Below are 12,652 nucleotides of genomic sequence, written 5' to 3' on the forward strand. Positions count from 1 at the left end.
AGTCTGGACATTAGTAACTAGAAAAAGTCCTATAGTTGACTAATGCAGAGCCAGGAGGTAGAACCACAAACATATAGCTACACAGACTTTTCATACACTTCTAATAACTTTAGCTATCTGGGGTCCTATCCAAAACAAAACCAAAACAGATTCAAAGGGGCAAAGGAAAAGTGGTGATAAATGGCCACATAGAGCAATGTAAAAATAAAATAACATTGTCCTTAAAGAAATGAGACAGTGTAGCAAGTATTAGCAGTCAAAAACACTTAAAAAGTCTAACATTCAAGTTTAACACTAGAGCAAGAGGATCAAGAGCCCTAAAACTGTCCTGAGGGCTTCATTATAATACATATATGATTTTTAAAAAATGTTCAAAACATCAGCACCAAGACATTAAAAGCTGACTTTTGTTCAAAAGCAGTGCATTTAAAAAATAAAATAAAATTTACAACAAAGCAGTTAAAATAAAATTTGGGCTATGGTGTTAGTTCAGTGGTAGAGAGCTTGTCTGCTATAAGCAAGCCCTAGGTTCCATCCCAAGCAGCACTACAAAGAAAAATAAATTTAAAATAAGTAAATAAAAGGGGCAAGCTTCTACTATGTAGAAATTTACTTTCATAAAACAGATAATTCCAAAATCCAGTAAATACTTTGACCTACATAATATTCCCTATTTCATTTACCCTCCTCTTCATCAGATATGTTGCCAAGTGTTGGGCCATTTTCAAGTACTAACTAGTATTAATATAACTAGATTTGCCATAAAAAATAGGTTCAAAAAGCAATTACTGCTTAAAACGCATGGCAGCTAAAGATGGCATAACAATATAATATTTCTTACAAAGGTTATTTTGAAGGGAATTTCATCTAGAAGTATCTAAATTCAGACATTACTAAAAATCACATTATTTTAAATATTTCCTGAATATATCTCTAATTTGACACAAGGTGACATCTACTCAAAATATTCATAAAAGCAAAAATCAAGATTTGGAAAAGGTGTTGGGCAGAGACCAGTCTTTGAAGCACAATAAATTACAATTCTCACACCCCTGTTACATATTATTTTTAGTCATTTCATCCTCCTAAGCATTTCCTAAAAAGAATGCTCCTAAAACAATGTCTTATATACATTATACTTAGAGTTGGCCAAAACTGTGAGGAACTTGTTTCTAAGCAATTTAAAAGAAGCAACACACTGATTTATAAACCCAAGATAAACTTTTATTTCTCTTCATAGAAAATGGCAGAATAAGTTACTTTAATGAAAAATCTCAAGTGTGACTTTTTATCACACTCTCGCAAAAATAAAAACAATTAATTTATTATACCTGAAAGTTCGGAGACTCCAGATACAAAAAAAAAAAAAAATTATCTGGAGACTGTTGATCAGTGTTAAAATTCTACACCTATTCTCTATATAATAACTCAAAAATAATTGTTTTTATTATTCATATACCCATCTGCTATATATTATTTCTGGTCACTTCACCCTTTTAAGGATTTCCAAAAAAAGATTGTCCTAAAAATGTTTTCTTATATCTGTTAGAATAGGCCAAGTCATTCATCTGACTACAACATAAGTGTAAATACTTAATACCATTAGAAATATTATAAAATAACAATGAGTTAATCTGAAATTAAACAAGCAAAATGGCTGAAAAGCTAAATATCTGATCTATATTTAGAAACACCTGGAACATATCATAATAAAAGGATTCCCAATAACATTAGAAGATAATAATTTAAATTTTAGTGGGAATTTCAGAAAGATATTACGCTCCATAATAGCACCAGAAAAACTTGGTACTAAAATAGCCAGGAAAACACAGAACTTATATATATCATGTTGGTTTAGAATCTTTAAATAGATTCCCCATAGATTAGCAGTGAACCCAAAGTAACACAATCAATCACTATCACCATTTTAGAAAATATTTTTTTCTCAACCCCTGGAATTATTCTACATGAGTCACTTGATTTACTCATTAATGTAAAGAACAAAAAATATACATCACATAGCCAGGAGTCATGGCACACACCTATAATCCCACCAACTCAGGAGGTTGAGGCAGGAGGATTTCAAGTTTGAGGCAAGTCTTAGCAACTTAGCAAGACCCTGTTTCAAAATAAAAAGGACTGGGGATATAACTCAGTAGTAGAGCACTTGCCTAGTATGTGCCAGGTCCTGGGTTCATTCCCTAATACCACATACACGTGCACACACACACACAAAATCATAAGAATCACTAAGAAAAACTTTAAGACCCCAAGAAAAAGAAGATGGGAGAGAAGACTTCAGAAAACGTGAAACATAAAATGCCAGTAAAAGGAGGGAAAAAATTAGCATAACCACAATTAAACAAATTCAAATTTAAACTACAATGATATACCCATTGTAAGCCATAAAAAAATCAAAGTCTGATACTCAAGGCTGATAAGAGTGTAAAGGGATACACTGTAGGTCCACTTGGGTAGGAATGTAATAGGTACAGTTCTGGAATGAGTAACATTATCTTCATGTCAAAGTTCACACTTTTTGATTCAATCATATACAATTATAAATACATGATTTTTTTTTAGTACAGCATAGTTTTAAATGGAGACGAAAAGAATACAACTTTCCAAGAACACAGCAATGTTCAACACAATAATCATTAAATACATGACCTATCAAAAATAATACATTAGCTAATAAAAATGTTTTTTAGCCATTAATAACTTTAAATGTAAAAACAGCTTACACACACTTTAAGGGTTAAAAATCAGGAAATTAAATCAGTATCTATTTATATCCCAAAAAATTGAAAAAAAAGATAGAAAGGGAATATGGCAGAAAATCCAAGTGGTTATCTCTAAGAAATGAAACTATGAAGTAATTTTAGTCTCTATATTTTTTCAAAAATTTCTATTTCATACCTCTATATCGCCCAAACTGACAAATGTTTAACAACCAGCTAGGTAATGAGAGGGTTGGAAAGTGTCTGCTGATTTCCATGGGATAAATACTCTCACCATGACTAATTATAAACTACCAATGGTTTCAGCAACTGGCTCACAAAATTCCTGAAATTTTAGCAATCAGCACTTGCAAGCCAGTGTGAGCTACTCCAGTACAAGTCAGCCTCAATACATTACAGTTTAAAAGGTATACAAGATATTTAAAGAATAGTGATAATTATGACTTCAAATCACATATACAAAGAGAGGGAAGAAAAAAGGATGAAAAACTGACCGTATAGATACAAATATACCAACTTCAAAGATTTCCTAAGAATATCAAAAAGGCTATATATAGCCAACTACCACTGTGCAAGACAGAAAAACAAACAAACAAACAAAAACAAGAGGTAACTTCCAGGGCTGGGGCTATAGCTCAGTGGCAGAGCACCTGCCTAGCATGTGTGAGGCTCTGGGTTCAATCCTTAGCACCACATAAAAATTAACAAAAATAAATTAATTAATTAATTAAAAAAAAAGAAGAGGTAACTTCCAATAGTATATACTGGTCATTTTTGTAATTTACTCATCATTCAACAACAAAATATTCACTAAGAGCCCATTATGTCTCCTATAATAAGCTCCTGGGGTATAATAGAGTAAAATGAAATCCCTGCCCTCATGGAGCTTACATTCTATTAAAGGTATTCAACAAGCTTTTCCTGATGAATAACTGGTATTTAATTTTACTTTACTTAATATTAAAGTAAGTTAAACTACCTGGGTACAGTGGCTCACATTTGTAATCCCAATAACCCATGAAGCTGAAGCAAGAGGCTCTCAAGTTCAAGGCCAGCCTCCACAACTCAGTAAGACCCTCTTCTCATAATAAAAGTAAAAATAAAAATAAAAAGGGCTGGGGATGCTGGGCATGGTGGTGCACACTTGTAATTCCAGCTACTCAGGAGGCTGATGAAGAAGAATCTCAAGTCTGAATCCAGCCTATGCAACTTAGTGAGGCCCTGTTGCAAAATAAAAAATAAAAGGGCTGGGTATGTAGCTCAGGAGTAAAAGCACCAACGGGTCCAATGCCCAATACCAGACATACGTGTACACACACAGACACACACACACGTATTAATAAATTATTATGTATACACGTGTGTGTACATTATATATGTGTATTATGTGTATGTAAAACCAGTATAAATGATAAGCAAGGTGCTACATATCATCCCCTAGTTTTAGGAGAATAAAAGACATGTGAGAAAAGAAAAGCTCATTTTCAGGAAAAAAGAGGGACATGATGAAAAGGTAGAAAAACTTGAAAGTCATGGTCCACCATCTCTGGGCAGGCATCCCTCCCTCCTCCCTCTTGTTGAAACTGGTGCAACATGCCAACTTTACTAAATCACACAAGATTTTTATATCTGCCTTAAGGTCCAACCAGGTTCCTGTCTATAAGCTATACCAATAGTTTGAGATTAAAAGATTAGCAACCACCACCTTAATACATTCTCTTACTTTTGCAGGAGACCGCTGTTTCCGCTTCTTCTTTTTCTGTAAGTCTACTGGCTCTCTGATTTGTTTTTTGTCTCTCATCAGTTGTTCAGATACATCAGTAAAAGTAATTTCCTGCTTTACACTTATCTGTTCAAAAAAAAAAGCTGATTTTAGAAATACATAAAAAGTCCATTGTAAAAAAAAGTCATTGTATGTTAAATCCTTTGCTGAACCTACATGTAGGTGCTCACACAGCGACTATGTGGTGTGTGCCAACTAAACAGTGTTGATAGAATTTATTAATAGGCAGTTGAGAAATAAAACTCAAGAGTACTTAAGCTGAAGGTGAAACTAAGATGTGTGTGTGTGTGTGAGTGTGTACACACACACACACACACACACACACGTGGTTTTTTTAAAAATCTACCTGGAATAAGGATTAAAGATGTCCTGAGAAAAGATAATCAAAGTGGAATACAGTAGAAGTCAGGACATCAAAACATCAATTTCACTGCCACATTTAAGAACTGATGTGAGATTACAAGCACCAAAAGAGGTTAAGTTCCAAAAATCAATACAATACTGGGGGGGACATAGGGACATTTAGATATCTTGATGGGGTTGCTTTTATAAAATATCAAGAATACAACACAAACTTATAAAATATGATACATTAAAAGAAAAGATAGACTAACAATGAAAACTTTATTATTTTATGTTCAATGTCTTTGCCAAGATAGTAGTCAGTATTTTCCTAAGCTTTACAATAAACCATCACCAAATAGGTGATCATGAGATTGTGTATGAATTAAGGCCACTACTCTGCCCAAGATCTGATGCTTACTATATATAAGTAGAGACATTATTCCATTTTTAGATCTCAGTTCTCACAGTGATGCTTGTCCTAAAAGAAACCAAAGGTCTAAGGTCACTAATGGTACGGTCAATTCTCATTAGAACTAACAGTGCTCCTTTATATCCCTCTTCACTGCTACTTTTTCAATCTATCCTTGAAGTGAAAACACAAGGACTTTAAAAGAAATCTTTAACAGGCTATGAAATATAGCAAAAATCCTCAAGAATCATCTGAGAAGCAGAATGTGCTAATGACCACATTTTTAAAGAACACTAAAAATGTGCAAAAGATTATCAGCATCTTATAGATTCATAGTATAAGCTGGAAGACAGACAGCTATGTAGAAAAGGCTCATGAATAAAATGTTTAAAGATAAGCCATGGATTTCAGATTGACAAAATAAGGAAGTAGAAACTGCCATAAATTCCTGAAATGTGGACAATATAAGAATCACAAATCAAGAAGCTTGGCATAAGAAAACTATGATGTAAATTACTATTTACCTAATTAATAATTTTATCAAGCTATAGAACAGTAAAATGACTGCTCTTAGGACTTCTTATATTACTAATCAATTAGAACATAAAACAGAAGGTCATATCACCACCAACAAGGCTTTGGGTAGGACATCATACCACCTCTGAAGTGATGTTTAATAAAATACAACTACACTCTTGGGCTAAGTATGAGACAAAGAGAGATAAGAGACTTTAAGCAGCTGTGGAATTGCTCTGTCCTATTTTGCAGGGCATCCATAAGCTGGGGATATAGCTCAGGTGGTAGAGTGCTTGTCTTGCATACACAAGGCCCTGGGTTCTAATCTCCAGCACCACACCAAAAAAAAAAAAAAAAAAAAAGAAAGAAGAAATGCCTATTTTGTAGGGCCTCCAAAAAAAAAGTAATCCAAACATTTCTGTAGGCTTATAAATTGCAAAGAAACCATGAAATGTAACATGCAGTAAGAAGAAACAGAGGAACTCTTTTCAGTAAAAGTATTAAGTACAGTCAAGCACAGTGAAACATGTTTGTAATCTAAGTCACTCTGAAGGCTGAGACAGGAGGATCTCAAGTTTGAAGCCAGCCTCAGCAACTTAGCAAATCCTTAAGCAATTTAGTGAGAACCTGTCTCAAAATAAAAATTAATAGAAATGGGAATGTAGCTCAATGGTCAAGTACCCCTGGGTTCAATCCCAAGTACAAAAATGGAAGGATGTCAAGTAGAGTATAATACAGACTTATAAATAAGCTATTCTCAAAGCAAAGAGCCTTGTGTACAAATATAAAAAAAGTTAGTACATGTATATTTAAAGCTAATACATAACCATTTAGTTACTATCATATTATACATGTAATCATATTAATTTTCAAATATGAGGCATACTTTTAACATTAAAAATACCTAAACCTAGAAGTATCAGTTGATCGGTAAGCACTATAAATTACATTTTTAGACTTATCTAAAATGTTCCATTAGGCTTATCACTCATAAATGGAATAATCTGTCTTTAACTTATAATCATACAATAAAAGTGGTCTAGCCTAAGGCACTTAGAAAAGATGTTGGCAAATCCAAAAACTTAAAGAGATATATGATAATAAGACAACTACAAAGAATGATTTGCAAAAGTCTGGAAAAAAACTTAAGACTTCTTTTTACCAAGGAAGACTACAATAGCAACCTATAAAAACAAGAAAACTTCTTAAGCAAGATGAAGAAATAATTCATTCTTATCTACCCTTTCCTTAAGAACTCTCTTTAAAAGAAAAATGTGTTCTCCATGTTACTTTTCACCAAAAAAAAAAAGTGTAATTAATAAAAAGTAGGTGTCAGTAGGAGAGTAATGTTAGAAAACATTGGTTTGCTGCATTAAAAAAAAAAAAAAACTGTTACCAAAAATTGATTTTTTTTTGGGGGGGGGGGACTGGATAGCAGCAACACCTAGAGAACATATTTATTTTTGTAAATATTCATATTACAGCAATCCAATCGTGAGATACAAAGTTTTACCTCAGTTTTCAACTTAGAAAACTTTGTCATTTGGAAAAAAAATTATTTAAACCTACTTTCTAATATCTATACTTATTTAGTTTCATCTCTGATTATTTTGGCCACAACTTTCAAATCCATGTAAATAAATATGAAGTATTAAACAATTACCTTGCCCTTAATTTTAATGGAAATGTTGGTAATAGTTCCCCAAAATGAGTATTTCAGCTTTTTTCCCTTTTTACTTCAGTTTTGAATTCCTTAAAATATCAGTAATGTATGTTACATACTACCATATTTTTGTTCTTTTTAGATTCACATGTGTATTTGGACACATTATACATACATGGTGTATAATTTATTCTAATGAAAAACCCATTCTGGTGGTTGTACATGATTGGAGTTACACTGATCATGTATTCATATATGAACATTAAAAAGTTATGTCGGATTCATTCTACTGTCTTGCCTATTCCCATCCTCCCCCCCATCCATTCATTCCCCTTTGTCTTAATCCAATGAACATTTTTGGGGGTGGGGGAAGAGGGATCAAGGATTGAATTCAGGGGCTCTCAACCACTGAGCCACATCCCAGCGCCATTTTGCATTTTATTTACAGACAGGGTCTCATTGTGTTGCTTAGCACTTTGCTTTTGCTGAGGCTGGTTTTGAACTCAGATCCTCCTGCCTCAGCCTCCCAAGCCACTGGGATTGAGACGCTGCTCCTCCCTTATTATGTGTTAGCATCCAAAATATCAGAGAGAACATTTGGCCTTCGGTATTTGGGGATTGGCTTACATCACTTTGGTTTGCTGCATTTTTAAAATCCACTAAACACGAAGAAAATCAAGTCTAGAAAAAGTCAATTAAAACAAACAAAAAACCCTCCTTTCTTCTGACATTTGAGTTTAACTATTTCACTCAATCTCATCAGCACATTCATGACTATTAGATCTGAATTTCAATGCACTCTCACACTATCCAGAAATAGCATCACCACTTCCAAAAAAAAAAAAGTTCTTTTTCATTTAGACTTAATTAAACCCAGAAAATTCACCTCCTAAAACTCTAGTCTCTGCTCATTCCCTGATCCAAGTTGTCTCCAACACAGAAGTCCTATAGTGTCATGATTCCTTGAGACTTCTAAAATGTATCTCCCTCTTCGTATCTAAAATTTAGGTCCCAACTTTGAACATAAAGAAGTCTTCCTATATTGAAAAAAAATCTTTTCTTGATTCTCAAGCTCCAAATCTAATTCAAGTCCAGAATCCAGAATGTCTTTCTTTTCCAAGACTTATTTCATTTTAGGCCCCAAAATAAAAAGTCTTTCTTTTATATTTAACTATCTTACATACATGTATTTTTCACTGGCATTTCTCATAATATCTTTCACTAATTTATTCACTCAACAGTTATTAGGGGCCTGCTCTGTGCTAAATTCAGTTAGACTAAAATAACAAAAACCAAAAACATTTACTGAGATCCATATATGTGCAAAGTATAATTTTAGAACGAAGAGATCATGCTAAACAGTAGTTTCCTCTTCAAAGGTCTTAACAATGAATAATTCAAGATAGCAATGTCCTGCTCTAAATGAATGGTACTCGGAATAAAGGTAGGAATTCCAAGGAAAGAATGGAAAATCAAAGATAGTTGAAATAACTGCAACAGACCTATGGATAAAAAATATGGATAAAAAAAAGTCTTAATTATTATGTATTCCCTTTTTATTTTTTCTTCCAAAACTGCTTTCTACTCTCCCCAACTTTTTCCTCCAAGACTCTTCCTTCTTTTCATTCCCAACATCCTTATTTACATATCCAGCGACATCCATTTCACTCCAATTAATAGTACCAATTTGCTGACTTGGGCATTATCATTATCAATTAATATAAAGTTGCTTACTTGTCATTTCTCTAGTAATGATTCTGCAATACTGCCTCGCTGCCAACAGTATCAACTGCAAGCTCCCCAGAGCAGATTATTCAAGATTCTATGTGATCGATCGATTTTTGCAAGGGACATAAGTCACCTGGTAGAAGTATCTATCCTTACACCATCTCTCCTCTCCATTTCTGGAGCTATATGGTCCTATCAAGTTTCAATTTCAATTTCTGGTAGTCTTTCTTATCCTCCCACTCACGGAGAAAAAGAAAGGTATTCTGCTTTCCTCTATACTGTGTATTGATGCTTCCATTCCCACCCATCATCAAGGGTCTGCAGCTTCATTGCCTCTCTAGTGCCCCTGACTCCCCATCAGCTATTTCTTCTCTACCCAAAAGCATACTGCAGTTTCTCCTATAAATTTCTGAGCTGGGCACTGTGGTGCACACCTGTAATCCTAGCTACTCAGGAGGCTGAGGCAGGAGAACTGCAAGTTAGAGTCCAGCCTCGGCAACTTAGTCAGATCCTATCTCAAAATTTTAAAAAGGGCTTGGGATTTAGCTTAGTAGCAGAGCACCTGCCAAGCATGTGCAAGGCCCTGGTTCAGTCCCCAGTACTGCAAATACATACATACATACATACATACACACACACACACACACAATTTTTGTGGATTCAAATATTTCTACCTACTATCCTTTTTTTGGCAAACATTTTGAAAGAATAATCTGTACTTGGCATATAGAGACAAAATAACTGTTCCCAAATTTAGGAAAACAGTTATCCTGAGAGTAAAAGTAGTACACAGCCATATAAAAAGAACGTGTTTAAATATCACCAGAAGAAATCTATTTCAAAATATTGCCTAGGAAACACTTAAGTTGAATCAAGGTGACCACAAGTACAAATATTTAAATGTAAAAGGATATAACACAACTGACTATACTACAAACATACATAATAGCTAAACAACAAATGTTAGCAATATTTGGGGGGTATCTATGGAATACAGAAAAGGAAAAACTTCAGAGAGAGAATGTGAGACAGAGCATGAGCACACACGCGCGCGCGTGTTGTGTGTGTGTGTGTGTGTGTGTGCGTGTGTATTTCCAGGGTGGTTTTGACAAGAACAGTTAGATGTAACCAGCCAACAGGAAGATTTCAAATTCCAAGCTTATAAAACTGCAGAAAATAGCAAGGAGGTAAAGCAGTACACTGACAGATAAGACATAGTGAAATATAAGCCATATCTTTCACTCTGCCTGACCCATAATTACATGAAAACTTTTCAAAGGAGTGACATTTGTCAGGAGAGAAAGCTGACCAACAGTCCTTTGATCTGAAAAATTTGAAAGATCTGCAATTCAAATTATGGTCTACTTTCATATATATATATATATACATATACATATACATATTTGTTACTATAAATTTATACTCTGATTGCTCTATCAGCATCTAATAGTTTAAGTAACTATAGATGGACAAAGTGATTAAATCAAGTTATCTTACCTGGAATGGTACTGACCACCCTACTTGGAAATGCCATTCTTCCAACTTTCAGGACATCATATGATTTTAGTTCTCTCATTTACCTTCTGGTAGTTCTGGATTCATCCTTCCAGTAAAACGTGCCTTTATTTTGTAGGAGTTTCAGTAAATCTACATCAATGGTTCTTAAATATAAGGAATCAAGAAGATCCTGACTCCATTTCAGTGTCAGGTTTCCTGATCAAACTACTTTCATAACCTACTATTTTTATTCCTTTCTCTTAAGGACTCCTTAAAGAAATGCATCAGTAGGTTTGAAAACTTAGTTATATTAAACTAGACAATGAAGAGATTCACAAATGTTTTTTAAAAAATCTCACTAAATTATTTTAGAAAACAGGATTATGTTTCATTTAAAAATGTTATATGCGAATGTGTAATGGGTCTTATTGTTACTTTCAAATTAAAAAGTAAAACTTAAAATTTCTGAATTTTTAGTTTCTGATACAGTAAACACTGGTATATACAATCAACATTAGCAAAAGCTCTTGGGAGTTCTCAATATTCCTTAAGAGAAAGGATCCCAAGACCAAAATGTTTGAGAATTGTTAATCTAGATATTATAACCATATTTTGCATTCCCTTCTCCTCCATTCAATCTCTTTTAATATAGATGGCTGGGTCCTATTAAAATAAGGAAATTAGTATGGATACTGTGTTCATCTGGGTCAGTACACATAAATATACTTCCTAGTTTGTTTGCTGAAGTTACCATGGAGGGATGACATTCACCATAAAGAACGTAACCTTTATTTTTTGGTTGTTTTTTGTTTGTTTCTGTTTGTTTCTTGTTGTTGTTTTTTTGTTTTGTTTTGTTTTTTTAACCAGGGATTGAACTCAGAGGCACTTAACTACTGAGCCACATTCTCGGCCCTTTTTTGTATTTTATTTTAGAGACAGGGTCTCAATGAATTGCTTAGTTGCTGAGGCTGGCTTTGAACTCATGATTCTCCTGTCTCAGCCTCCTGAGCTGCTGAGATTATAAGGATGCACCACCATGCCTGACAAGAACTTAACTTCTAAAATAAATTATCCAAATAAAAAAGGCTAAGGACTCTGGGAAATAGCTGATTCTAGAGCTAAGGCAGAGGAAAATGGATGATGACCATGAAAAGTTGTGGTGCCAGAAGCTAACATGCTTGAAAAGCAATCAGAGCACATCAAAAGGACATAGAGCTGAGAGTGGTGACAAAAGCCAACAATCCCAGTGACTCAGGAGGCAGAGGCAGAAGGATCCAAGTTCAAGGCCAACCTTAGGAACTTAGCAAGGCTCTATGCAACTTAGCAAGACGCTGTTTCAAAATAAAATGGGCTAGGGATGTAGCTCAGTATAAGCGCTCCTGGGTATAATCCCCATTACCTCAAAAAAAGGACATAGAACCTAGCCTGAAAGAACTTGTAATGGCCAAAGCTTAGAGCAATATGAGCAAGAACATATGATAATACTATATTATAAACCATACAATAAAATAAATATCTATACTAATAAATATACTGTTTCAAAGTATCTTCTGCAAGGTATTTGTCAATTGTAAAGGAAAAAGTAGTAACTTTACAGAGGAACAACCTGGAAGATACCACCTTAACAAAGGGTAAAAGTTAAATCACCAGTATGAAGACATAGCCATATTATGTCCACCTGATATGACGCCCTGAAAAAGACACAACATTCCTTTTTCAGGATTGTCAAAACTGCAGAGCTTCAATCTAACTAAAGGAGACATCAGACAAACTCAAATTGAGAGTCAGTCTACTAAATAATTGACTAGTGTTCCTCAAAAATATCATGGTCACAAAAGACAAGGAAAGTCTAAGCAACTGCTACAGATTGGAGGAATCTAAGAAGATACAACTACTAAATGAAATGTGGGATCTGAATCAAATCTTGGAATAGAAAAACGACTTTAAAGAGTAGCAACTAAAATTCAAAT

General features: G+C 34.1%; 1 protein-coding gene across 7 annotated transcripts in view; it reads right to left on the reverse strand.

The window, feature by feature from the left end:
* Znf148 (zinc finger protein 148) overlaps positions 1-12,652 on the reverse strand; it is a 145,105-nt gene that overhangs the window by 53,678 nt on the left and 78,775 nt on the right. For 6 of the 7 annotated variants that reach the window (XM_046457898.2, XM_046457897.2, XM_058583528.1 and 3 more), the window contains one exon: positions 4,465-4,590. The exons of the other annotated variant lie outside the window; for it this stretch is intronic. In XM_046457898.2, coding sequence (XP_046313854.1) covers positions 4,465-4,590 — 126 coding nt within the window. The remainder of the gene's footprint in view (positions 1-4,464; positions 4,591-12,652) is intronic. 7 annotated transcript variants of the gene reach the window in all.

The sequence above is a fragment of the Marmota monax genome, unplaced genomic scaffold (genome assembly GCF_021218885.2).
Source record: "Marmota monax isolate L192 unplaced genomic scaffold, Marmota_monax_Labrador192_F-V1.1 WCK01_AAM20220418_F8-fsc00052, whole genome shotgun sequence".
In the NCBI taxonomy this organism is placed as follows: Eukaryota; Metazoa; Chordata; class Mammalia; order Rodentia; family Sciuridae; genus Marmota; species Marmota monax.